This window comes from Penicillium waksmanii (genome assembly GCF_028829765.1).
Source record: "Penicillium waksmanii strain IBT 27052 chromosome Unknown utg000002l:1.0-3326099.0:1.0-3328782.0, whole genome shotgun sequence".
In the NCBI taxonomy this organism is placed as follows: Eukaryota; Fungi; Ascomycota; class Eurotiomycetes; order Eurotiales; family Aspergillaceae; genus Penicillium; species Penicillium waksmanii.
In genome coordinates, this window is record NW_026643249.1 from 72177 (window position 1) to 98298 (window position 26122).

Here is a 26122-nt window from a genome sequence, read left to right on the forward strand (position 1 = left end):
ACGCGTTAAAGAGTATCTTTAAATTAATGAATCATGATTGTTCGAAAAGGGTCAAAGGAACTACCATCCAGGAATGAACGCACCTCAAATAATTATCTTCGAAAAGCTCGCTATCACTTTCAATATATTGGGGGCATATCAGGCATTAACCGTAAAATATTCATCACGATCATGGGCATCTAACTAGTTAACTACTAACTATGACTAACTACTAGTAGTACGATTCAACAACAAAAAAGCAAATTATATTTTGGCTGAATTGAGCCTTGGGAGGTTTTCGGGATTTACGTCTCTGGCTCAAAATTGGGACCCTCATGGCCCACCAAACTCCTGTTCATCTCACTAATCCAAGCGACATAACTTTACTTATTGGAATGTAGTATATTATCGGGTTCTCTAGACTTTATTGTTTGTTGGATGAGTCAGCCACTATGAACCTTGGAACTCCGAAGTCCGAGCCCCGCATACTTTGAGCGGTCACTCTTTCTTTCCACTAGCACTTGTCCACCGTACGTTCAAAGTGGTAATTAGAATGGCAACTACACGTCGAAATGGCCAGCTTTCCTCGTGTGAGCCTTGTCGGAAATCTAAACTTAGATGCGATCATACGTTGCCGATTTGTGGTCGCTGCACACGCCGGGATCTGCGGGGAGATTGCATCTACCATCCGGCACCTTTGACCCGTCTTGACCTGCAGCGACCGAACAGAAGACGAGCCCAGAAGGAACAAACAAGTCGAAATCAGCATACGATTTTTCAAACTGAAAACCGCAGTTGGAACCAAAAACAACACTCGGTTTCATTCCCCGGATTTCTTGGGGACACAAGTTATTCAAATACTTTGACCGATGCAGGCAGCGGGTTTCTCCTGGAGGGGCATTTAACAGATCAAGAGGAAGTTGTTCCTATGGACTCGAAGAGAGTCTATCTGGGTGCCCAGGTTCTCAATCTACTGGATAATCTCCCCTTCTATCGAGATGTTGTGAGCGCGCGATTCAGATTATGGGAAGGATGGTGTCTGGGCTGGCCACTGACTATGATGATCTTCGATCTTATGGAGGAGATGTGGGGCTTATCACAAAGCGACACCGTTGATCAAAATATCCATGCTTTGAAGCTATCAAAGGAAATGTTCCAAACCCACGCACGTCCATTCAAAACCCCGGCAAACATGCCCTGGTCTGACTTTAAGCATGCCCTTTCCGGGAGGTGGGAAACCGTCGGGTTGATGTTTTGCATCACTGGCCTGTCGACTGAGTGGCTATCGGAAGATGATCCTATATTTCAACAGTCCGGGTCTACAGATCCTCGAAGCCTGGCAACAACGGCTAGTGCTGTAAGTGATATTTGCCTTCAATTTTGCGACGGCGCAGGCATCATCAACGATATTGTATGCTGGCTTCTCATGCATCAAACGACACTATTGACTACCGTATATGGAGATAGCGGTAAGATCGTATATTTATGGTCGTCATCTCAGAACTAGACTGATAGTACCATTTCTTTGCAGACTCCCGACCCTGGAGAAAACTTGGGGAACTGACGACCACTGTCTTTGCATTGGGACTTCACCAGGATTCCAGCTACCAACTGCCTCTATATTTGGCCGAACTTCGGAAACGTATAATGGTGGCTACCTTTACGATTGACAAGATCTTGGCTACGTTTTTAGGTAGACCACCTTTAGTCAGTTGGCGGTATTGTGACATCCAATTCCCCCTTGACCTAAGCTTTGAGGAAATGCTTCTAGAGCCTTCCATAGTACAGGAAAAGATTCTCTGTTTGGAGAAAAATGGAGGCTGGAATGACGAGGGGACTATCAGAAAAGGGGCATGGGCTAGGATCAGCTTATTCAAAAGCATCCTCCGTGAGAAAGTCCTGGAGCTTTCATTAAGCTATCGAGTCGAGGATATACGCAGCAAAGTCGAGTTAGTGTTTTTTTTTCTTCATCTCTCTCCGTCTCGTCAGATCGACCCTAAAAGCTATATTTAAGTCTCGAGCTAACATCAGACTAGAGATCTTCTGGAAGAGAACCGAAAGCTTCGCATGTCTCTTCCAAGCTTTCTTCAATGGAGCTCGGAAGGGGATCTCGATATGACTGTCCCTATCGTGGAAGACAGAATAGTATTCTCTCTTCACCTTGATATCCTCTATAACGACTTTTTGCTTTACCGCACTATACAAAAGTGGACACATGCTCAGCCAGGTGCTATCATAGAGACTTCTCGACAAATGTTGAATGCTCTTCTCTCTATGGTGGCGAGGTCATCTCGACTAGGACATCCAGTCTTTGATATGGGATTTAATGTAAGATCCGCCTCCATAGCCCTTACTGTGTTCCAGCAACTCACTTTCCCAAAGCTCTGCTATTTTGGCTTACCCGCCGCCGGCATATTATCCGCAGAACTTCTTCGAAGATCTCGCTCCACTGTCTCGGATGACAGAATTCCTTTTCCTCGCTCAGAGATTATTCAAAATTTGAGTATATTCTCGTCCCATTTGGGCACGTTTATACAGTTCTATGAAGGGAATTATCGGATCTCTCAGCCAGGCCAAAGGGTGATTCGTCATATTTTGGATCAAGTTCTCTCCTACAATGGTCCTCCTGCCGATAGTATTATCAAATCCTCTGAAGTATTAGAACAAGAGCTTCCAGTCGGTGATCTTCTGAACGAGGTTGATGCCAATGATCGAGATTTGTTTCTGGATTGGATGGACGGGACAGTCGAACATAAGTCAGACTCCTGGTTGAGATGGGTCAATTTTAATTGAGTCAATACGCTTCTTTGGGCTCTATACCCATAGCCCATAGCTGACAGTTCCAGTTCATCGGCTTAGACTCATCTGTCTCACATACTTTCTTATCATATCTTGGACTGATCTATAATTGTTAATGTATTCCTAGATTGAGATCCCATATCTAAGATGAGGTAAGTCACTGCACATGTCAAAGTGCAGTTGGACTGTATGAATTGACTATGCTGGCATTTTGTGGAAGAAATGATCATTCAGGTCTGCTGGTCTTTTGTCTTCAACATACCAAGCCCTGTTATGGGATTATGGGTGTGTTGAAGGACTGTCACTTGCTGCCACTGCCAGTCCTGTTGGGTCATATTCAAGCTCATTCTCATCCTGTTCTTTCATTTTCATGTAACTTTCGGGATTTGAGAATATGACACGACTAAAACTATCGACGGCAGGACGCCATTCACAAATTTCATCCAGCGACGATCTCATTCGGCCATTTTATAATTATTAAGAATTGAACGTTGCCGCTTTGATTTTGTTTTGGAAAGGTCGCAGTGAAATTAAATTCCGCACATCCCCAGATTATGAGAATACTCTAATACCTCGGCCCCATAATGTTTAGAATCTATCAACCTTCGAAAGGCTTTCCCGTCTTAGGTAGTAAGTTACATAGTATACGCTGTCGATCGAAGCCGTAGATAAATTGGACCTTCGACGTGCTTCAACATTAGGTACCTACTAGGTAAAATCGGAGCTGTCAGGAGTTCTTCTAGGGTTCAAGGAATTTTACCAAGTCTTAATCTCCATCTTTGTACCCATAGAGCCGCGGGATGTTTTCCGGGATGTCAACATGCGGAACTGTCCCGTTGTTTTTTGCCCAACGACTTCAGATTGACCCATCAGAAGCAATCTGATGGACCCACCACATTTCTCGGGTACGATTCCGGCCGTTCCGAAACGTGGACTCTTCGCAGTCACCAGCGTGAGCTCAATGCAAAATCACAATATGAAAAGATCCGAAGATTCGAATAGAACGAAGCGCCGGAAGATTGCTGTAGCTTGCGATGACTGTCGTACGCGAAAAGTTCGTTGTGACGGAGTGCAACCCGGTATGTGGCGCCGAAATACTCGGAATGCAGCCCGTGCTAATGTGACGCCAGTGTGTGGGCCATGCAGCAAAAGGGCAGATGAAGGCAAATGTGTCTATACAGGGGATCTAGAGAAAAAACGTGCGACTCAAAGGTCTGTCTCTGTCAGTCCCTTGTGTATAGTGTTCTCCATTCCGCATTTCTAAGCGTGTTGCAGCTATATCACAAGCCTGGAGAATCGCATCAAACTGCTTGAAAGCCCGAAGGCGTCGGAGAGAGCCTCATTGTCGGTGTTCACGCCAGTAGGTTTATTACGGCTATCTTTAAGAGTTTCGTGCATCTCATAAACTAAACAGCACCATTCGCTATCATCGCTATCACCAGCTGGAACCCCCCAGGGCCATCCTGAAACGCCAATCAACAAGGTTCAAAACACGGGATTCCCCGATCAGCCCGAAGCCCTTGAGGATGGGGGGCATGATGGAGTGAATGCGATGGTGGGCTCCTTGGAGGAAGGACACGCTAATCAGGGGTTTTTTGGAAGCTCTAGCGCCGCGGGATTCATGCGCCAGATTAAAATAGCAGTTGATAGAAGGGTCTCCTCGCCAGAACGACATCCTTCGGGTTCCAATAGAGGTCTCGGCTCCAATCTTCTCTCCAATCGCAACGGAAAGCATCAGTCCACTGTTCCGGCGTACGTTTTACCGCCACGGAGAACAGCCGACTCTTTAATGGAGGTATACTGGGATTACGTTTTCCCTTTATATCCATTTCTTGACAGTGGCCACATGAAGGGTGAATATACCAAATTATGGCGAGGGGATACCTTGCAATACGATGAAAACATGGTAATGTGTACATTCAATGTAATATTCGCCCTTGCAAGCCAATTGGCCGACTTTGTTCCACCGCGGGAGAGAGAGGCTGCGGCAGATGCTTTTTTCTCGCGCGCGAAGGGACTTTTTCAGTTCAATCTGTGGGATACGGGATCTGCAGGACTTATTCAATGCCTTCTTTTAATGGCACAATACTTACAAAGTACAGATTCGGCACATCAGTGCTGGATTGTCACTGGTTTAGCAATACGGAACGCGCAGAGCCTCGGTCTTCATCTTCCGCAGACTATTGCACGGTTTTCTAGCTTCCAAGAACAACAGCTTGCCAGGAAATTATGGCATGGATGCGTCTTGATGGATCGGTATGCTTGGCTTCAATGGAAAGAGAATGATTCTAAATTTGTTTTCTTCTCTAGTGTGATGTCTATGACATTTGGTCGACCGGCGATGATCTCGAAGATTTCTAGTGGGGCCGTTCCTCTCCCCGTCCTTGTTGACGATGAGTTCATCCCTGTCAACGCTACTGTAGAGCCCACACAGCCTACACAGAAGCAGTCTATTATGGTGTTCTATGCCAAAACGTTGGAGCTATATGAAATCATGAACGAGGTGCTTCTTAGTCTTCACAAGCCAATCCCGGATGATGGCCCAGGTGAAACTCATCAATTCTATTTCAATAGTACTAACTCCGATGGTGAACACACAATATTTGAACTTGACCACTCGCTCACCCGCTGGGCGCAAAGTCTGCCCGCTCATTTGCGGACTGGGTCGACAGCTGCAGTACATAATCCTATATTCTTCCGTCAAGGAATTGTATTGAACGCGAGGTTTGTAAAGGAAACCCATGAACTCAGAAAGACGTGTTCTGACCCACAATGCTGCAGATTCTTGCACGTTCGCATCCTTTTATTCCGTCCCATTTTGTCAAAATACTGCACTATGCGCGAGAGCCTGAGAAGGAATTCTATGATCGCGATCAGCGATTCCTTGCCCCACCGGGTTGCATTACAATGCTCAATTATCTGTGTTAAGGTGGCCCAGGAATCGATCGAAATGATCTACAACAACGTCCCAGTCGACGGCACAGGTGGTCCACTGCCGGCATGGTGGTATAATATACTATGTGAGTTCTTCAAGAAGTTGCCCAGTCGCCAGTGGCTCGCTCGGGCGTGTGACGCCAATTTTTGAATTCCAGACTCACATTTTCAGACATATATACCGCTGCAACGGTTCTCATTGCGGGTCGTTTATGTTCAGCCATATCGGAAGAAATAGCCGACTCCTCAATGACTCGCTCCTGGGACTGTGCGCTAGAGATTTTGCGCAAATATCAAGACTACAGCTTTTCCGCCAGGCGATGCGTCGCTGCGCTTGAAATTCTCTACGAACAGGTTATCGCGGAAGACCACCAACCTAATGAGCAACCAAATAGCCAGGGTCTACTTAACGACATTTCATTTGGGGAAGGCATGAACACAGAAATGATGGAATCTTTTGAATTTCCAGACTTTCAAGACATGTCTTGGCTTAATAGTGTTCCAAGTAACCTCTTCTAGCTGTGATTTTGAAAATTGCTGGATCAACGTGAACCTTTGACATGATGAAAAGTTATCAGCTCTTTGGAGAGTGCTTTTTCGTTTATCTTTCAGCTCAAGCTAGATTTCATAGCTTCCTGTCTTCACTAGAATGTTTCAAAACTTGAATACAGTCTTTGTGTGCCCGAAGGTCGAGTATTAGAATGGATCACTAATAAGACACTAGTTCCACGTAAGACTTTGGTGTAGTCGTAGACATAAAAAACGAATTGTACATGGGCCCAAAATAGCTCGTGCGTGCCTCTTACTACTTCCGATGTATATCTGTTCGAGTGGCCGCAGAGTGCACCGCGATGATGGGTAGCAAGGCAGATGCGGCGATAATGGCAACCATGACGCCCGCAGCCCCTCCTAGTCCCACAGCGGCGAACATGTCCGGGAAATAAAAAGGACCAAGCTAAAGCAATTATATGTTAGTATTTGATCTTTGGTCAATTGTTTTCCAAGCGGACTTACAAAGCCATAAATTTGACGGCAGATATTAACAAATATTCCAACCTCTGCGGCTCTATCCTTCTTGCTTTCCACCGCAAATGTTGTCAGAAGTGTGGTCTGCATTTGATTTCCAAAACTGGCAATGGCAGCCCCCACACAAGGGGTAACATTCCAGGTTGTAGCGTGTTGCAATTGAAATCCCCAAGTCAATAAGCCGGCAATTATCGTCGCGAACGCAATGTAAGTTAACCAGAGACGATCAGCCGGGCATGAGTGGCCTCTTTTTTGACGCAGACGATGAAGGAACCAGTCAGACATCGGTCCACTGACCTGCTCACCAAGAACACATCCAATGATGATCGCAATAAACTGCAGACCAATTTGCTGCGCATCAAAGTTGAATTTCTCGCCAAATACTATGGGCATCTCAACAATCAACGCAATGTTTCCATAGCAGAAAGTAACTGCATGGGCACAGGCGGCAATCAAGACTCTTGGGTATTTGACCAATTCGAATGGGGCGACAAAGTCTCGAAGACTTAAAGAACGTGAAGTGATCTGTCGCGGTAACATCTTGCCCAAAGCCCCAACCTTCTCTCGCTCGTTGTCGGGGTTATAAACTGTCTCGTCGCCAATCGCCAGATACAGCAGAAACTGGCATAAGTTTATTATGGCAAATATCCAGAAGATCCATTGTACTCCAATATGTTTGACAACAAAACCCATAAAGAAAGGGCCTGCCGGTGTTCCAATTGTAGTCATGAGAGTCCACCACCCGAGCTTCTGGGCTCGCTTTTCGGGCTCACATAACTGTGTAATCACACCACTTCCGTTGCCGATCGGGGGCGATATGAGGAATGCTGTTAGGACGCGAGTCGCCATCTGAGTACCATACGATGTGCATCGAGCACCACCGATATTGCATGCCATACTGCCCAGAACGGACAAAAGAATGACATTATATCGACCGTATACGGCGGTTATTGGATTCCAAATCAAAGGAGAAAGGCCGAGAAGGAGGATCTACAATATAATGGGTTAGGCATTGAGTCAACAACAGCTTTCCACTAGATCTGTCGGCGTGGACGATACCTGGAACGAAGTCAGATAGCTTGCTGCTTGCACAGTGACGCCGTACTCTTCAGCAAATGCGTCATATGCCGGAATAATTCCAGCAGCCATGAATGTACCCATCATAGAATGGAAAGCAACCATAAGGATCTGGGCATCCTTTTTCCACCTGGGCCAGTTTCGTGGATCCTGCGATGACTGTGAAAGCCACTCTTCATCCCCGGATGAACCATTAATTGGAGGTTTGGTAGATGCATTTTCGAGGCGAAACGAGTCCTCTGGCTGGCTGATCTTCATAGTTCAGGTGATGAGGAAATAAGGAACCTTGGAAAATATAAATACCCGCGTCGACAAAGAAAGGTGTAGTGGGCTTAGACCGCAACACCTGGGCAAACTCGGATAGCTGATGATGATGACGATCTGAAGGTCCTCAGCCGCTTTTAAACCAAAGTCATCTGTGCAGTGGATTCATCCAACCCCCCGTCCCCATGGGGCAAGTTCGATGGGGTATGTATGGGGTGTGGGACTCCGCGGATTGACACCGCACTTTTCATTTCTTGCGGTTGATTGGGGTAGAGGCCTTGTTGATGACCTGGTTTCCCGGCGGATAAAGCTCGAGTCCACAATTTTAAATGCCGTGTCTTCCTTACCACAAATGCCGTATCCGTCAAATCTCTGTTGATCTACTTTTCATCCCGAGGTTACCTTGCTCGGGATGCCAGTGAGCCGGAGCGTCACCCGGGCGCGGTTCGGGATATGATCCGACGCGACCGTGACAAGCGCTAGGAGATTCGCAGAAACCGATTCGGAGCATAGAAATAGTTTTGACTCAACTTTTGAGTCGTTACTTGCAGTGCTTGTAGGAACTAATTCCTTCTTGTGACTTTCGAGCCTGCAGGAACAAAAGCGTGAGGTGTGAAGCTCTCCCGTTTCCATGCTCTACATTCCGATATTGACGTGTGCGTGTTAGTTTGGGATTAAACCACTCCGAAAGACCTGATTTTGCAGTTCGAAGAAATCATATGTCATGATGATATTGATGTCTATGTTTGGTCATTAATCGATCCAAGTCTCTCTTCGCGGATGTCGATTTTGGCGGATCTCCTGGATCTCCTGATGACGCGACATTTTGTTTGCCTTTTGGTTTGCCTCGTTTTTTCTCCTTTACACCAAGTGAAAAAAGAAAAAAGAAAAACTGGACGTTCCCTTAAACGATTCTGCTTTGAAGCGTATCGCGACGCATTTTCAGGGTGATACGAGTATTCCCAATCGTTGTCATCAAAAGGAAGCAATATCGGGACAGCGATGGCCGAGCAAAATATCCCGTTTCCCCGCGACAAAACACCCCCGCCCGCTCAGGGGTATCCACCTCCGCATTTTAATCCGCAGAAGGTGAAGCCCATTGGTGGACTTATAGATCTATCTTGACTCAATGCCTCCGGTCGGCCCTTGGCGCTTCCATTTCTTCGAAGCTAGCGACGATATTCGGGCTATTGGGATCCGGCAAAATCGGAGGAACTTATCAATAAATTCAAAGCCAGGAAGTCTTGGAAGCTCTGGGATGATTGCTGAGAGCATCGGATATAACTTCGTTCACAATGTTAGCGCTTTTTCTCTTCAGTGCCACATGGTTCACGCTCGCCTCTGCAACGCTCCATATTGTACAGAATGAGACATCAATCACACTTGAGAACAATCGCCTAACAGCAGTTCTTGACAGAACTGCTGGCCAAATTGTGGATTTGACCCTCGATGGAAAGGACTTGCTGGGTCCAAAATCGGGGTCCACGGGAGTCGGGCCGTATCTTGATTGCTACTGCATCCCTTCTGGATTTTACACAGCCGGTTCAACAGCCCCTATTACGAAGGCTGTGGAAGGAGTTGACTCAACAGGGACTAAATATGGAGGTCTGATCTTAACAGATACATACACACCCACTGGTCAACAATTCCAACAGTATTGGTTTCTTCGTGAGGGAGAAACAGGCTTGCATATGTTTAGTCGGCTTTCCTATTATAACGAAAGCACGCCGTATCTTCGCAATCTGCAGGAGTTTCGAACACTATTTCGCCCAAATACCAATCTCTGGACACATCTCACATCGAGCGAGGTTCAGACTGCGCCGTTACCCAGCAAAGATGCAATCTCCAACGAAATTGTAGTTCAGGATGCGACTTGGACATTCAACAATACGCCCTCCGATCCCTACTACACGCAGTTCTCGGATTACTTCACCAAATACACATTTTCCAACCGTGCGTACTCTCATCATACTTTGGTGACCTTGGCAACTCTAAACATTCCCCTACTATAGATTGGAGAAACAACAGCGTCCACGGTCTTTACGCTGATGGTTCTACATCTAACGGAATCACATACGGAGCATGGCTTGTAATGAATACCAAGGTAGGTGCATTAGATTCATGTCGGGCTATGGCATTACAGCTAATTAATACTTGGTAGGATACATACTACGGGGTACAGTACTTGTTCATGAAAGCTTTCTCAATGCATTAACGATATAAATAGGGCCCCATTCACTCGGATTTAACTGTTGACGGAATTGTCTATAACTATCTCGTCTCCAACCATCACGGAGAAGGGACTCCAAATATCACCAATGGCTTTGATCGGACATTTGGACCCCAATATTATCTCTTCAATGGAGGCAAAGACTCCACCTCTCTTGAAAAGCTCCGGGCAGAGGCAGAGGCTTTGGCAAGTCCACAATGGAATGCTGCGTTTTATGATTCGATTGCAAAGCACGTTGTTGGATACATTCCTTCCGGAAGAAGAGGCAGCTTGAAAGGGAAGGTGACGCTTCCGAAATCTGCGGCTCGTCCTATTGCCGTTCTCACAGCCAATGGATATTACTTTCAAGACAACAGTGCTGCTCCGAGCGCATATCAATACTGGGCCGACGTCACATCCGATGGAAGCTTTAATATAGACCGAATCAAGGAAGGAAGCTATCGATTGACCATTTATGCGGAGGGAATCTTCGGCGATTTTGTGAAGGAGGATATCACGGTACGTGCTGGAAGGAAGACCACAGTCCGAGACACCTGGAAGCAAGAGTCTGCAGGCAAGGAAGTTTGGCGATTGGGCATCCCCGATAAGTCATCGGGTGAATTCCGACACGGGCAGAAGAGAGACTCAACACATCCGCTAAGCCCACCGGAATATCTCATCTATTGGGGAGCGTACGATTGGACGGCCGACTTTCCTCAGGGCATCAATTATACCATTGGATCCAGTGACCCGGCCATGGACTTCAACACCGTGCACTGGTCTGTTTTTGGTCCCACTCCATCTAATTCACATGTCGAGTACGATTCGACCAATGATTGGACCATCAACTTCTCCATGAATAAGAAACAATTGCACCAAAAGAAAACGGCCACACTTACCGTTCAACTGGCCGGTGCAAAGACGGCTGCAGGCAACACTGATGTCTACAACGCCAGTGAACCGTACACCAATTTATCTCTCGAGAGCTTCATAAACGAAGGCAACGATCCTCTGGTCATGACAATTGGTTTCAACCAGTCTAGTAGCTGCATTGTCCGATCTGCTGTGAGTTGCTATCAAATCAGTTCTCGGATGACATTCCCAGCATCATGGCTACATGAGGGCAAGAATGTCTTGCGACTTCATTTGCCTTATAACGCTACCGATACCGAGACTGCAATCCTTCCTGGTACTGTCTACGTACAGTATGATGCATTGAGGCTCGAGGTGGACTGAACTTCCGAATAGCCCGCCCGAGTGCAGTATATTGCAGTCAGCATGAAATAGTTACAAATTCGAAACAATCGATCTCAAATATCTTCTAGGTTATAAAAGCACTGGTACCCTCCACCATGGATACATAGTCTTGTTGCGAACAAGATGTATGTCGTTCATGCCTTGTAGGGAATCTTTGTATTACACGATCAATCACCACCCGTCCAATTTTTCTCACATCCATCGCTTGCTAGTAGTAGTCATGGTCCGACTCTCGGTTAGTAGCCCCCACGCTAGTTATCAGGATCAACTAGGGTAGGATCATCCTACGCTCAGACACTACGGAACAATCTAGTGACGATCACCCCACTTTCGGCATCGTTTGGTCCTCATGTCCCCGCATGCATCATTCGACCTGTGCGTCTCCGAATTCCCCGCTATCAAATCTCGGGAGGATAGTACTTAATATGTCGATCAATCTCTAGTGACGTCTCTGGCGGGGTTGGGGGTGTGTTATAACCGATACATTTAGGCTAAATTATCTCAGAGGCACCTAAAAAACGGCTCGCTTTCGTAGTTTGACATTTTAGATAATAAAGCAGTCACTGGGCAAACGGCACAGCAATGCGTTTATCTTTTCTTGCACTTGCTCTTGGGGGCACCACGGCTGTGGCGACCGAGCATAACTACTATCGGCCGACCTCGAAAGGTTTTCGAATGCAACATGGATTCGAGACAGTCCTTGTTCAACCGTTCGGTTACGATGGCTTCCGGGTACGAGCGTGGCCATTTCGCCCCCCCAACCGGCCAGGAAATTGGATTTGTTTATGATCCTCCCCTTGAGGGACCTGAAAGTGAGGCACATGGAATGAGTTTCGATACCGCGTTCCTTGGCAACCGGTCCGAGGAGCTACGCAATGGAAACATGATCGTACGCACTTCTGGCTGGGGAGGTAGCCCAGGTGGCTATCGCTTGGCTTTCTACCGTGTCGAGGTCAATGGGTCTGAAACATTACTCACGAACGAATATGCACCGCTCAAATCAATCAATCCACGCTATTATTCCTGGAACGGACCGGGGGGTGAATTTGCGGCTGAGTTCTCTTTCAGCGCGACTCCTGATGAGCAGATCTATGGAACAGGCACCCAGCAAGATCACCTTGTCAATAAAAAGGGCATGGTAATTGACCTAGTCAACTTCAACACTCACATTCCCACTCCGATGTTTATGAGTAACAAGGGCTACGGTTTTGTGTGGAACATGGCCTCGACGGGTCGTATGGAGTTCGGACAGCTACGCAATAGATTCACCACGGACTCTGCTACTGCGGTTGACTATTTCATTGTCGCCGCAGCACCGGGTGACTACGATACACTCCAACGACGCCTGTCGGCCCTCACTGGTCGTGCACCCAAACCACCAAGCTGGTCACTGGGCTATATACAATCCAAATTGCGGTATGAAAACCAGACTGAGGTGGTTCAACTAGCCGAGCAGTTCCATAAAAGACAAATCCCAGTCTCCTTGATCGTTATCGACTACCAGTCCTGGGCTCACCAGGGGGACTGGGGTCTTGATCCAAGGCTGTGGCCACGTGTTGATGAAATGGCACAGAAGGTGAAGGAACTGACCAATGCGGAGATGATGGCATCTCTTTGGCCGAGCGTGGCAGATGATAGTGTCAACTATCTCGAAATGATGGCTCAAGGATACCTCTCTGCCACTCGGTCGGGTCCAGGGACAACCGACTCGTGGAATGGATCCTATATTCGCAATTACGACTCTACAAACCCAGGCGCTCGGCAGTTTCTATGGAAAACTCTGAAGCAGAACTACTTTGACAAAGGGATCAAGAACTTTTGGATTGATCAAGCTGATGGTGGGGCACTTGGTGAGGCATACCAAAATAACGGGCAGAGCGATTACATTGAATCGATCCCCTTCCCGATGCCAAATGCCTTGTATGCTGCAGGGACTCAAAGCAGCATTGGGAAACTCTATCCCTGGGCCCATCAACAGGCTATCGAAGAAGGGTTCCGTAATGAATCCTCAACGGAGATAGGAAGCCCTTGTGACTATTTATCTCTCAGTCGCTCCGGTTATATTGGATCCCAGAGATTCTGCAGTATGATTTGGTCTGGTGACACGACAGCGGTCTGGGAAACCCTCGGTGCCCAGATTGCCAGTGGTCTCTCTGCCGCTGCCACTGGCTGGGGCTGGTGGACTCTAGATGCCGGTGGCTTCCAGGCTGATCCCACCGTCTCATGGAGTGCCAATATTGACCGTCCGGAGTATCGTGAGCTTTATGTCCGATGGCTTCAATGGACTACTTTCCTGCCTTTCATGCGCACCCACGGGTCTCGCGCTTGCGATGTACAGAGTGGCTATACGTGCGACAATGAGCCATGGTCCTACGGAGAAACAAACACGCCCATCATCGTGTCATACATTCATCTCCGCTACCAGCTAGCTGAATATGTTCAGGAACTCTTCTCTCAACTCCATCACACCGGCCGCATGATTCTTCGGCCACTTTACATGGACTTTCAGACTTCAGATGCTCAAGTAGCCGAGTGGACGCGGCAGAACCACAATGTGACCACACAGCAATACATGTTTGGACCGCGACTCCTCGTCACGCCCGTCACGCTTCCTAATATGACTGAGTGGCCTGTATATCTGCCTCGGACTGCTGGGAATAATACAAGGCCCTGGACTTATTGGTGGACAAACGAGACCTATTCCGGTGGTCAGATGGTGACCGTCCCTGCTCCAGTTGAGCATATTCCACTGTTCCACCTGGGATCGCGAACAGATATTTTGAGTGGAAAAGTCTTTGAATGATCATCCAAGGACTCTCAACAGTCCCATTGGATAATTTCGCTATAGTATAGACTAAACAATATGAACTGATGACCTTTTCAAGTTGGTCATCCCCTCGAATACATACGATATCACTCCAGGGCTGATTAGAACAGAAACATTTTGTGATCAATGAATCTATTTACTCCGTTCAGAGCTATGCGCTTTTCATATTAGACTATCCTAGACTAGTAATGCCCGTTTATACTATATTGACACCTCAGGCCGCAAACCCAGTCCCGTGAGTGATGTCACCAACCCCGCGGAGCTTTCGAAGTTACACGAAAACGTGAACTGTGCAACCTCAACCTCAGTTCTCACGCTCGGCTCTCCTCTTTTTGTATACCATTAATCTTTGTACAAAATTTGAATTCGAATTTGACTTGTGCACTCGAAATGGGCGGCGGAAACCAGCCACCCCGTGTTGGCTCCTTGGAGGCCCAGCAGACCTCGCTCTCCTCGCCCGACCCCAATATCCACCTGCATGCTGTCGTTGATCTGGGCAGGTAAATTTCAATCTTGCATGGAAAGGCCCCTTCTCTGCTTTCTTCCCCAATTTCCCTCTGTTGGAAACTAACTTGGAATCTACAGTAATGGCATCCGATGCTCCATCTCCGATCTCACAGCACCGACCACTCGAGTCATCCCTACTGTTCATTTCCACCGCGTGAATATCTCGCTGTACGAGGCACAAATTGACCCGGATACCGGCAATCGCATCCCCATACCTACATCCGTGATCGATCGTGTGGTCAGCGCCATTCTTCGCTTCCAGATAATCTGCGTGGAAATCGGGGTGCCCGCCACGAACATCCGACTAATCGCAACTGAGGCGACTCGAACTGCCATCAACTCCGCCCAGTTCACAAGCGCCATCCGCGATACCACAGGAGTCAAGGTGGAGTTACTCCGGAAGGAGGAGGAAGGAATCGTGGGAGCATGGGGTATCGCAAGCAGTTTCTCTGATGTAAAGGGCCTTGCGTTAGATCTCGGGGGTGGAAGCATGCAAATGACATGGATCATTTCCCACGCTGGTGAGGTCCAGATCAGCCCCAAGGGATCAGTGAGCTTTCCTTATGGAGCTGCTGCTTTGACTCAGAAACTGGCCGATTTAAAACGCGGCAAGAGCAAAAGTGAAGCCAAGAAGGCCAAGGAACAGTTTCGTCAAGAGATGGCCGACAACTTTCGTACCGCATTCGAAGCTCTACAAATCCCCGAGGGGCTGCGTCAAAATGCCCGCGATCATGGTGGGTTCCCTCTCTATCTGTCGGGTGGTGGATTCCGCGGCTGGGGTTATCTCCTCTTATATCTCCATCAAACTCGGGGTCAAAGATATCCGATCTCGATCATCAATGGATACTCTGCCAAGAAAAAAGACTTTGAGGATACCGAGACTTTGAAAGAGGTGGCTCGGACCGCGCACGAGATCTTCCGCGTGTCTGATCGACGCCGCAAGCAAGTCCCATCGGTCGCATTCCTCGTGAAAACCCTGGCCGAGTCGTTACCGTATGGAATCAAGGAGGCGCATTTCTGCCAAGGTGGTGTTCGCGAAGGAGTTTTATTCCGCAATATGCTCCCCGTCGTCCGTCAACAAGATCCGTTGGAGGTCGCTACCGCTCGCTATTCGCCCGCGTCGGCTCAGGCCATTGCTGCCCTGATCCTGGCTGCGCTGCCCCGGCCGTCCGCAGGCCGATCAGTTCCATCATCAATCACGGTTCATCTAGTTCAGGCGTTTGCTAATTCCCTATATTTCCATGCCACGATGGCCAAGGAACTTTCCTCCAGTGCAGCTCTTTACAGTACCAGCACGGGAATCTTGGCCTCTACGCACGGAATCCCTCATGCCCATCGTGCCCTTTTGGCCCTGGTCCTCCAGGAGCGGTACGGTGGAGAACTCCCACCACGCGATGTGGATTTCAAATCCCATCTCCAAGGCATCCTCACACCCGAGGAGGTCTGGTGGACCCGCTATCTTGGGAAGCTGGGGCTTGTTCTCGCCCAGCTGTATCCGATTGGCACCATTGACACCTTCAAGCCGCGTATTGTTCCATCGGCCCGCTGGGCGACCGGTCTAGGCAAGAAAGGCAAAAAGGATGGCTTGAAACTGACGATTGCCATTCAAAAGGCCGAGTACGACCCCACCCATCTCCGCGAAGAACTTGAACACGATGTCCAGAAGATCGAGAAGGTCGGCAAGCGCAAGAATTGGATTGGAGGTCGAGATGGATGGGGAGTCAAGGTGCTGGTTTCGGTTGAAGAAGAGGATCTCCTTGCCCAGCATCAAGACCCAGGTCAGGGGTACTAAGCATTCTGTCGGGCTCTCCGTGGCTTGGCCCTTGAAATGAACCTTTATACGGATTGCGGAATAACCGTACATGGAACATGTCATGCTGTGTTCCATCTCCCCTCGGCTATCTGTCTCAAGATAGAAGGACAGACAACATGCCAAGGAGTGTAACAGCGACCGATGTGGGGGTCTCGCATGCCTCACGACAGTCTTGACAGAGAGAGGCCTCGATATGGACAGTGTTGAGCAAGTCTTTCGGGAAAGTCATGCCTCCAATATCCACCGTGGTGGAGACGAGCAGAATCCTCCTGAACCCTTTGTTTGCTCTGATCTCTTCCTATTCCTTTCAGGTCTCCAACCTCCAAATGGAATCAAGTAAAGCATTATGATATAAACGATTTGAATGACAGAACTGTTACAATCTCACCATATTATTAGACTTTGTTGAGTTGCATCTCTCTCTCCGGGGATATCCAACATCTCATCCCAGGGTTTGTAGGGCTCCATCCAGACTTCCCGGTTTCACCACAACCAGGCAGACACCCAAAAAAGGACCCAGTCGCCCCACTTCTGCCTTGTAGGGCTGATTCTCTTGGCAAAATTACTATGTTCATTTGATTTTTGATTTTGATTTTGGCCGAAATCAGATTATCGCGCCGTGACCGCTTGATGGTAGTACCCTAGTTACCCTAAGGTAGGCAGGCGTGAGGGTAAGGTTGGCCACGGGATCGGATGATCTTATCTGATGCCCGCCCTTTTTTATCTGATGCATCTCTCCCTTCTACCTTCCACCTTTATCCTTTCTTTCTTTTTCCAATCCCTCTCAATCACCCCAGTACCAGCACTATGGCGGAGGTGAAGGATATTGACATCAATGAGAAAGAGAAAGACCTCGAGTCTCCTCCTCAATCGGATAATAGCGGTCAGTTTTCAGTGCTTTCTCCTCACCCTGCAAAAAAGAAAGAGAAAAAAAAATCTTGGGAAATATATGATTACTGACTTCCTTCCAACAGACACTGACTCCGAAGGCGATATCCTCCGTGCCGCTGGTATCGACCTCACCCAGGATGATAACACTGACAATGTTTTGACCCTTCGCATGTGGGTGCTTGCCATTGGCTTCTGCATCGTTGCAAGTGGCCTCAACACCCTCTACACCCTACGACAGCCATCTCTGACCGTTTCCGCAAATGCCGTGCTTCTTTTGGCCTACCCTTTGGGAAAGCTGTGGGAGAAGACTGTGCCCGCCTGGGATGTGCCCTTGCGGGCTTGGTCTTTCAGTCTCAACCCGGGACATTTCAGTACCAAGGTATGCGATCCGGTTTACCAACCCTTTGGGGAGATACTACCCCAGTTCTCATAAATCCCACTTCTTAGGAACACACTTTGATCTATGTCATGTCGAACCTGAGTATCTACGTTCGTCTCGGCGCCGACGTCTTGGTGGAACAGGAGAAGTTCTACGGCTACAACGCCGGCTGGGGTTTCCAGATTCTCATCACTTTATCCACCTTGCTAATTGGTTTCTGCCTTGCTGGCCTATTCCGATCCATAGTCGTCATTCCCAGGGAGCTCATTTGGCCTGGTGTGCTCGGTGTAACAGCTCTCACAACCACTTTGCATAATGTTTCTCGCGGCGAAACGAGGTTCGCTCCCAAATCACCCCTTCAATCCCTTCGTAGCTGACTCGATCACAGCTTCAATACCTGGAAAATATCCCGATACGCCTTCTTTTCGATTGTTTGTGCCGGATCTTTCTGCTGGTACTGGTTCCCCGACTTTATTTTTCCGGCACTGAGTTATTTCAATTTTCCTTGCTGGATCACGCCACACAATACCGTCGTGAATCAGGTATTCGGGATGAGCTCCGGCATGGGTCTCATTCCTATCACATTTGACTGTATGGGCCCCTTCTTCATTTCCATTTTCAGTAAACTGCTTACCTAGATTCAGGGAGCCAAATCTCCTACGTAGGATCTCCCCTGCTAGTTCCCTCGTGGGCAATCCTTAATGTTTTCGGATCCCTCGTGTTTTGGATCTGGATCGTGGCTGTTGCTTGTTACTACACCAATGTGTGGAACACAGGTTATCTGCCGTTCCAAAGCTCCAATGGTGAGTGTCCTCCACGATGTTTAACACCCAACCCTCAGCCCTGAACAATCAGAAACACTGACACGCTATCAAATAGTCTTCGATAACACCGGAGCCACCTACAAGGTATCCAAGATCGTGAATGCTGCCTCGACTTATAGGTTGGATGTGGCCAAGTATCTCGCATATTCGCCGGTAAGCTAAAATTAGCTCTCACTCTTGTTCGCATGGCGCCAAATTACTCATTACCTCATGATCCATCTCTAGGTCTACATGCCGATCACCTATGCTCTGAACATGTTTGGTCTGTCATTTGCCACTCTCACTGCCCTCCTAGTCTGGGTCGCCCTGAACCATCGCCATGTCATGGTGGAGGCAGCGAGACGAATCCCCAGTGTTGTGATGGAATCACTTCCCGGGCGACCGAAAACCGTCAATGACGATGAAACAGGAGCACCAGAAGTTCCGATGTGGTGGTACATGATTGCCTGCGTCGTTGCCCTCTTTATGGCGATCTTCGCAGTTGAATACTGGAATGTTGGGCTCAGGTGGTATGGAGTTTTGCTGGCTCTAGCGATCGCTCTGGTTTTCTTCCCTCCGGTTCGTCTCACTTCGGACGTTTCCATTTCTTTCATATACGGCGGTCGGAAATCTGACATGTTTTTTTTTTTCTAGCTTGCCCTTGTCTACGGGACGGCCAATACCAAAATCAACATTGACATTTTTTGTCGCATCGTCGCTGGATTCGTCTTTGAGGGCAGTGTTCTAGCAAATATCTGGTTCTTCGATATTGGCTATATCACGACCATCAAGGGACTATGGTTCGCACAGGACATGAAGCTCGCCTATTACTCCCACGTAAGACTATGGTCCTAATTACGTGTTCTTTTGAAAGCCTGGCTGATTTTTCTTGCAGATCCCTCAGCGTAAGCTCTTCCTTGTGCAGTGTGTGGGAATGGTCATCGGCACGCTGTCCTCTTTGGGTGTTCTGAACTGGGCTCTGCATCACATCGAGGGCGTCTGCACCAGTGCCGCCCCCAATGGATTCACTTGCCCATTCTCCAAAACGCACTTCAACACTTCCCTGATCTGGGGCGCAATCGGGCCACGTCGCTATTTCCGGAGTGAAATCGGTTACTCTTCTCTGTTGTATTTCTTCCTCATCGGCGCCATTCTCCCGATCCCGGTGTACATTCTAAGTCGCCGATACCCCAACTCGATGTGGAAACGGGTTCATATTCCACTGTTCCTCGGTGGTTTAAATTTCCTGCCTCCGGCGACTGGAATGAACTACGGCAGCTGGGCGATCGTCGGCCTGACATTTAGCTGGTTCATTCGAAAGCGCCTCCATGCCTGGTGGAGCAAGTACAACTTTGTTCTGAGCTCGGCATTGGATTCATCCGTCAGTGTCGCTGGTGTGCTGATCTTCCTGACTATATTTTTCACAGGGGCGAGCAAGCACTTCAAATGGTGGGGAACCGATGTGTACATGGTATGTAAATATTCCACCGCTACTCCTCGTACACTTGACGCGTTATTCGTACGCGTTACGTGTCATGCGTTCATGGATGTTGTCCATTTCTACTAGTAGAACTTTGCTAACTCAGGTCGACGGTAGAATACTTGCGACTGGAAGGGTTGTCCGCATCTGACGCTATCCAAAGGAGAAAAAATCGGATTATGATCACTATTGTTATTCTGATGGTTTTCATGCGCGCCCTCGGGCTGAAACAACCGCGTGGAGACGTGCTGCAATCGTGGGGTGGAAAAAGTGGAGAACAAAGGAGGGAAAGAAAAGGGTCTTGCTCTTATGCTTACATCAGTAGAAGTTACTAGTACTTTTTAATGTTATTACTAGTCATTAATTCCACGGTCGCTGTTGGGTTCAAGTCCACGCTGTTTGTAGAATAACTAGCCTTTTGAGTCCATGTAGCTTCAAGTTTCTACTGAGCGTTGGGAATATCTGGAGTTTCACCCCCGATGTTCTGAAGAGGTCATTGTCATTTCCAAGGTTTTCCCAATGTTATTTTGCTCCGACATGAATGATGGGGGATATGTACATAATCAAGGTGGTCCATATTTTGGGGAGAGATATATATACTTTGCCGGATCCCGTGACTGCACCTTAGTTCAGACCATAAACGCAAATATCCCTCTCTTTTGACAACAGTACAGCCATGGAAGATGAAAAATCGAATAAGAAACCTGGAAATAACCATCAATATCTATACAGAGTTCCTTGAACACTTTTCAGATGCCAGTGCTCTGCTGACTCCACGTGTTGCATCACGTGCCCGATGATCTGATCTGATAAGATCATGTGCCTGGCCTGTACCATCCTTTACTCCGACTCGCTGCTTTCAATCTTAACTGCTGACCTTTTCTTGACTCCTTACACGAGATATCTTGGTGGTAGATACCCTGCTACCCCGGAAATCTCCCTTTCTATCTGTCCGATGCGTTCCGCTGGAACCAGACTGTCCACAGATTTTTCCCTCGTCCCCTGGTGGGTCTCGCCCGGTCGGAGAGTGCGATCATCGGCCCTCCGCCTTTTCTCCTCATCTTCTCCGAGCCCCCGGTCCGTCAATCCACACGGAAAGCACCCATGCTGCGTCTTCGATGGCTGGTCATCGCACTGGCTACCCAATCGACCTGGGGTAGTGGCCTGCCGCAAGAGGAACGATGCGTGACCGCCGTTTATTCCTCATACAACTACATCACCTTTACGGGAACCCCTGCAGGTGGCTTGTGGGACACCCGATGTCAACATCCTCTCAAAGTGGCATCTATATATGCAGCCTCGGAGACCTACTGTCGCGACAGTGAGCGTGCAGCAGGTTTAGCGCAGCTGGCATTCTTCTGTGAAGAGTTCGGCCACGTCGAACTACTACCTCGAGACGCCGTCGCCGAGAACTTGACTGAAGAGGCTATCCGAAATATGCGCACAGTTGATTACCTTGAACTCTCTCGCGGTGACCCGGTGGAGATGCCGGTTTTTATTTCTGCTTCATATTTCAACGTGATGTTTAACACAATAGTACGCTCCCGATTGAACTAATCATTTATATATGCAACGAAGCTAACCGGGTGATCACTTACCCTGCGTAGGATTCGTGGCAATATGAATCTTGGTCCCATCATGCATTTGGGTAAGTTAAGTTCATCAGCATCCAACGTTTTCCAAAACAAACCTCAACCAAGCGCCAGACTGATGTCCGATGGATAGATACATCGGTTATGCCTATTGGGCTGGAATCTTGTTCCTAGGCATGGCATCTCGCTTTTACAGTCGCATGATCTGCTCTCGCATGGCCCGACCGGAACACGAAGTAGAGTCCAATACCTACCCCACGACAGCTACCAGGTATACCATACCATGGATGGGAAATGCAGCACACTGGGTGCAAACACACCTGATCACCCCAGCTCCCTTACCCGGCGGGAGACGGAAATTGCTTGGGTTTACATATACAACTCGAGCAGAGGCACTCGTGGTGGCCGGCTTTTGGCTTCTGAGTACGGTGCTGAGTGTAGTCGGCTACCGAACCTTTCCCGGAAACATGTAGTACGTGTGGTGAACCATCATTCTTTGCGATTATAGCGGGCACTAATCAAATCTAGTTGGCCAAACCCGACCGACCAGATTCTTCGGTACTCTGCAGATCGAACAGGTGTCATGTCGTTCGTCAATTTCCCTTTACTGTGGCTCTTCGGAGGGCGCAATAACATCCTCATGTGGGCTACCGGGTGGAGCTTTGCAACATTCAATATCTACCATCGCCATGTGGCCCGGGTTGCGACGCTGCAAGGGGTAGCACACTCCATAATCTATGTTGTGATATACATTCGAGGTAAGTGGCGGACCGTCCCGATGCATGCTGCTCGTCGTTGTGATCTGGAGTGAATGCTAAGCAGTGCATGCGATGTAGCAAATAAGCTTTGGAAAGGATTGTCCAAGGCCTATGTGCTCTGGGGTGTTTTGGTAGGATACTATCTCGATTCATTCATTTTTGACCTGGTAGATACTGATAATGTCAGGCTTTCGTCGTGATGATTTTATTGCTGATAACCTCACTTGACCGTATTCGATTCGCCACTTACGAGATATTTCTGATCACCCACATCCTGTTATCCGTGATAACACTCGTTGGGTGCTTTTAGTAAGTTGCCAGAGATAGTTGACTTACTACCTCGAATTCTTGCTAATCCTTGATAGCCACTCCATCGTATTTGAAGGACATGAATACTGGCAGTATCTTTGGCCCTCCGTTGGAGTATGGGTTCTTGATCGAGGTCTAAGGATCACCAGACTTGTCTATTGCAACATGCATATCAGTGTTACCGGTCGAAACAAAATCCAGACGACTCGAAGTCGTATGTCCTATGATCAAGACGCCGATGTGATTCGACTTGAAGTCACGCCGGGGACGAAGATGTTGCAGCCTAAGCCCGGCGACTATTATTTTCTTTATCAGCCATTGCAGCTCCTGGGCTGGGAGAACCATCCTTTCACCGTTGGAGCATGGTCTCATGACCACAGATTCGACAGATTACTTGCGACGGCCTCCGGTAAACAAGACGGGGTGCTAGATGTCTCTCAACTCCCACTGTTGTCTGGAAATCCGACCATGGAGGGAAATCAAGATGAATTAGAGGAAACTGCAGAGAAAGCAGATGGCTCGGGGCTGAATTTAATTTTTTGGATTCGACCTTATGATGGATGGACACATAAGTTGCGACGGAAGTGCCTTCGCTCAAAGGGTCAGTTCGCAGATACCACGATCCTCCTGGAAGGGCCATACGGACATAACTTCCCGCTGTGGAGATATGAGTCTGTGCTCTTGATTGTTGGTGGGACAGGGATCGCATCTGCGGTCCCGTATATCCAAGATCACATCCGGCGCTCAGCAGGTGGAGGCGATATCTCAGAGGAGAAAACTCAAATACGAGATATGGAATTGGTCTGGACCGCCCGACAAACAGCATTTCTCCACGAGGTTGCCTCCCGAGAGCTTTGGCCTGCTTTGGGCCGTGAAGACTTCCAAGCCTCTTTCTACGCGACTCGAGCCTCTGCAGTGCCTCTTGTTAGTGAACTTGCAGGTTTGGGGTGCGGGATCAGCACTGGTCGTCCCCATATCCAGTCTTTGATCATGAGCCGGGCTTGTGATGCCTCTGCAGCCGGCTCCACGCTGGCAATTCTCGTGTGTGGACCGGCAGGAATGGCCGACGAGGCTCGCGCCGCAACCCATCTCGCGATGCGGCAAGGCTACCAGTCGATCAAGTACGTAGAGGAGTCCTTCGCATGGTAGCGACGGTCGGTGAGACAGCTCAACATGCCTAGTGCCGCGGGTTTTGTGATGAGTGACGTGTGATGAGCATATTGGATCAAGAATCTGTTGATTCTTGTTCAGATTTTCCTGTTTAGACCTACATTAGAGCGTGCCTTTGAATTCTACGAGCCCTTTGACAAAAGCAATATCACGGCGTGCCGTATTGTCGACCGTATGATTCGCCAGGTCAATTTGGGTTACTCGTCCTGAATTCCCAAGATCGACAGATCGGCTTTGACAAAAAATACCAAAAAACTTGCTTTGAAAGGGGGACAGCGCTTCCGATGCCCGGAATTGACCCTGCGTCACGCAGGTGGAAAAGGGGAAACTGCAAACCCCTGCATGGGGTTATTGATTCCAAATTGGATGGGGCGAACAAGTTGAGGTTCGATGGTGGTCATTCAAAAAGCTCTCAAGTCGAGAAACATACTACTCTACAGTCCGTTATGGATGAAGTGATCGAGATCTCCATCATCTCCAGTTTAAGGTCCGGACCGAACTCAAAAAAAAAACGACCTCAGCAAGTTGAAATACTCTGGGGAAATGGCGAAAGCAGGAACAGCAGCAACAGCCGCCCCCAGATCTGTTGACTTGACACATCATATATCAACGCCGATCACTCCGGGGGAACATAACTGCGAACGCGACCTGCATAGGGAAAAGCAAATACTATTTGCAGCTCGGCAGATCTTAATTTTGAGTGGAGAGACCTGCAGCCACATTCACTAGCCGCCGACTTGTGTAACTTCTGACACCGCTCGTGTTTACGGAGTACGAGTAGGAGGATGGTTCATCCATTCGAGACCTCTCTGAACAGCATTTGGACGTCGATCGACAGGGACAACTGGGACATGTTCCTGCAGGGTAACTCTCAGGTTGAACATGTATCACACCAAGGCACTCAAGGCTGCAGTGCCAAGCGAGAAAAAAAGTCCCGATGAGAGTCGTTGGACAGAGTTCGTGCGCTGAGAAGAAGCAATCATCCACGATCGCCACCAACAGGGTCGACGGATCTATTGATTTCCAACAGAGTAGAGCATGCAAGATGCTATGGACTACTCGAACTTTGCATCCAGGAAGGAGAAAATGAAGAGGTCGGGCAAGAGATGAAAAGGTATAAAGTCATTGAAGAATCCGGTCTCAATTTTCTTTCCATCATCAGCTTCATTCACTCTTCTGAATAACCTCGTCTTTCCACTCTCACTCTTCTCTTCATTCTTTCTTTGATCCGCCCCTCGCGACCAAAACACCCTACACAATCAAAATGAAGTTCTTCGCCACCGCTCTTGTCTTCGCTGCCGCCGCTCTGGCCATGCCTCACTCCACCGGTGCCGAGGGCTCTGGTGATGGTGTCGGTGGAGGTAACAGCAACGTTCAGTTCCCTGTCAAGAAGGAGACCACCATCCAGCAGGCTCAGGCCAAGTGCGGCAACGACGCCAAGGTCAACTGCTGCAACAAGGCCACCTACACCCACGACATCACCACTGCCAACACTGGCCCTCTGGCCGGTGTTCTCCAGACTGCTCTGGGTGGTGGCCCCGGTGGTGACGGTCTTGGTCTCTTCGGCCAGTGCAACGACATCAGTGCCAACGGTAAGTCTATTCATCAATCTCTGTGTGATATTATTCCAAACATTTACTAAATCATGCGACTCCAGTTCCTGTTCTGAACGTTGTTGGTGGCGGTGTCGACCAGCTCGTTGAGCAGAAGTGCAAGCAGAACATTGCCTGCTGCCAGAACGACGGTGCCCAGGCAGTGAGTTCCCCATTGCCTCCCTCGAATACGAAAAGAAAAATCAGTCTGCTAACATTATCTTTAGAACGGCAACCTCGTCGGAGTCGCTCTTTCCTGCGTCGCCCTCGGCTCTCTGCTGTAAGCTCGACACTTTGTGTCTTTGTTATCGTCGGGACCAACGAGGGAGCCACCATGTGCAACAATTAAGGTGGCCAATCGCCCGCGAGGAGTATACAGTGAATCTACGTACATATGTGTACACTGCAAAGTTTACGCAAGGCCCTTTTGATCCGGTTTTCTTGATGCAGTAGTGG

At 48.5% G+C, this 26122-nt stretch overlaps 9 protein-coding genes across 9 annotated transcripts; 8 read left to right on the top strand and 1 right to left on the bottom strand.

Annotated features, from left to right (window-relative positions):
- Positions 1–532: 532 nt before the first annotated feature.
- Positions 533–2772, top strand: N7481_001679 (uncharacterized protein; the record flags this gene model as incomplete). Its single annotated transcript, XM_057260898.1, has 3 exons — positions 533–1448; positions 1511–1928; positions 2016–2772. 3 exons carry the CDS (start codon positions 533–535, stop codon positions 2770–2772), a joined length of 2091 nt encoding a protein of 696 aa, XP_057125830.1.
- An 889-nt stretch (positions 2773–3661) lies between these two features.
- Positions 3662–6231, top strand: N7481_001680 (transcription factor domain-containing protein; the record flags this gene model as incomplete). Its single annotated transcript, XM_057260899.1, has 7 exons — positions 3662–3857; positions 3909–3990; positions 4054–4138; positions 4193–5034; positions 5089–5502; positions 5560–5798; positions 5885–6231. 7 exons carry the CDS (start codon positions 3662–3664, stop codon positions 6229–6231), a joined length of 2205 nt encoding a protein of 734 aa, XP_057125831.1.
- Positions 6232–6517: 286 nt separating this feature from the next.
- N7481_001681 (uncharacterized protein) lies at positions 6518–8073 on the bottom strand (the record flags this gene model as incomplete). Its single annotated transcript, XM_057260900.1, has 3 exons — positions 6518–6667; positions 6727–7728; positions 7798–8073. The coding sequence occupies 3 exons, from the start codon at positions 8071–8073 to the stop codon at positions 6518–6520; spliced, it is 1428 nt and encodes a 475-aa protein (XP_057125832.1).
- A 1301-nt stretch (positions 8074–9374) lies between these two features.
- rglB (polysaccharide lyase family 4 protein) lies at positions 9375–11524 on the top strand (the record flags this gene model as incomplete). Its single annotated transcript, XM_057260901.1, has 4 exons — positions 9375–10032; positions 10092–10183; positions 10241–10255; positions 10307–11524. The coding sequence occupies 4 exons, from the start codon at positions 9375–9377 to the stop codon at positions 11522–11524; spliced, it is 1983 nt and encodes a 660-aa protein (XP_057125833.1).
- Positions 11525–12266: 742 nt separating this feature from the next.
- N7481_001683 (uncharacterized protein) lies at positions 12267–14348 on the top strand (the record flags this gene model as incomplete). The annotated part of the gene is made up of 1 exon (XM_057260902.1): positions 12267–14348. The coding sequence occupies one exon, from the start codon at positions 12267–12269 to the stop codon at positions 14346–14348; it is 2082 nt and encodes a 693-aa protein (XP_057125834.1).
- Positions 14349–14762: 414 nt separating this feature from the next.
- N7481_001684 (putative transcription regulator (RTG2)) lies at positions 14763–16671 on the top strand (the record flags this gene model as incomplete). The annotated part of the gene is made up of 2 exons (XM_057260903.1): positions 14763–14872; positions 14958–16671. 2 exons carry the CDS (start codon positions 14763–14765, stop codon positions 16669–16671), a joined length of 1824 nt encoding a protein of 607 aa, XP_057125835.1.
- An 828-nt stretch (positions 16672–17499) lies between these two features.
- Positions 17500–20332, top strand: N7481_001685 (uncharacterized protein; the record flags this gene model as incomplete). The annotated part of the gene is made up of 9 exons (XM_057260904.1): positions 17500–17575; positions 17667–17962; positions 18031–18299; positions 18351–18553; positions 18607–18765; positions 18842–18939; positions 19012–19344; positions 19420–19602; positions 19661–20332. 9 exons carry the CDS (start codon positions 17500–17502, stop codon positions 20330–20332), a joined length of 2289 nt encoding a protein of 762 aa, XP_057125836.1.
- Positions 20333–21349: 1017 nt separating this feature from the next.
- N7481_001686 (ferric reductase family protein) lies at positions 21350–24053 on the top strand (the record flags this gene model as incomplete). The annotated part of the gene is made up of 7 exons (XM_057260905.1): positions 21350–21781; positions 21853–21893; positions 21971–22309; positions 22366–22595; positions 22674–22726; positions 22783–22904; positions 22961–24053. 7 exons carry the CDS (start codon positions 21350–21352, stop codon positions 24051–24053), a joined length of 2310 nt encoding a protein of 769 aa, XP_057125837.1.
- Positions 24054–25338: 1285 nt separating this feature from the next.
- Positions 25339–25950, top strand: N7481_001687 (conidial hydrophobin Hyp1/RodA; the record flags this gene model as incomplete). The annotated part of the gene is made up of 3 exons (XM_057260906.1): positions 25339–25666; positions 25732–25829; positions 25894–25950. 3 exons carry the CDS (start codon positions 25339–25341, stop codon positions 25948–25950), a joined length of 483 nt encoding a protein of 160 aa, XP_057125838.1.
- Between the last annotated feature and the right edge of the window lie 172 nt (positions 25951–26122).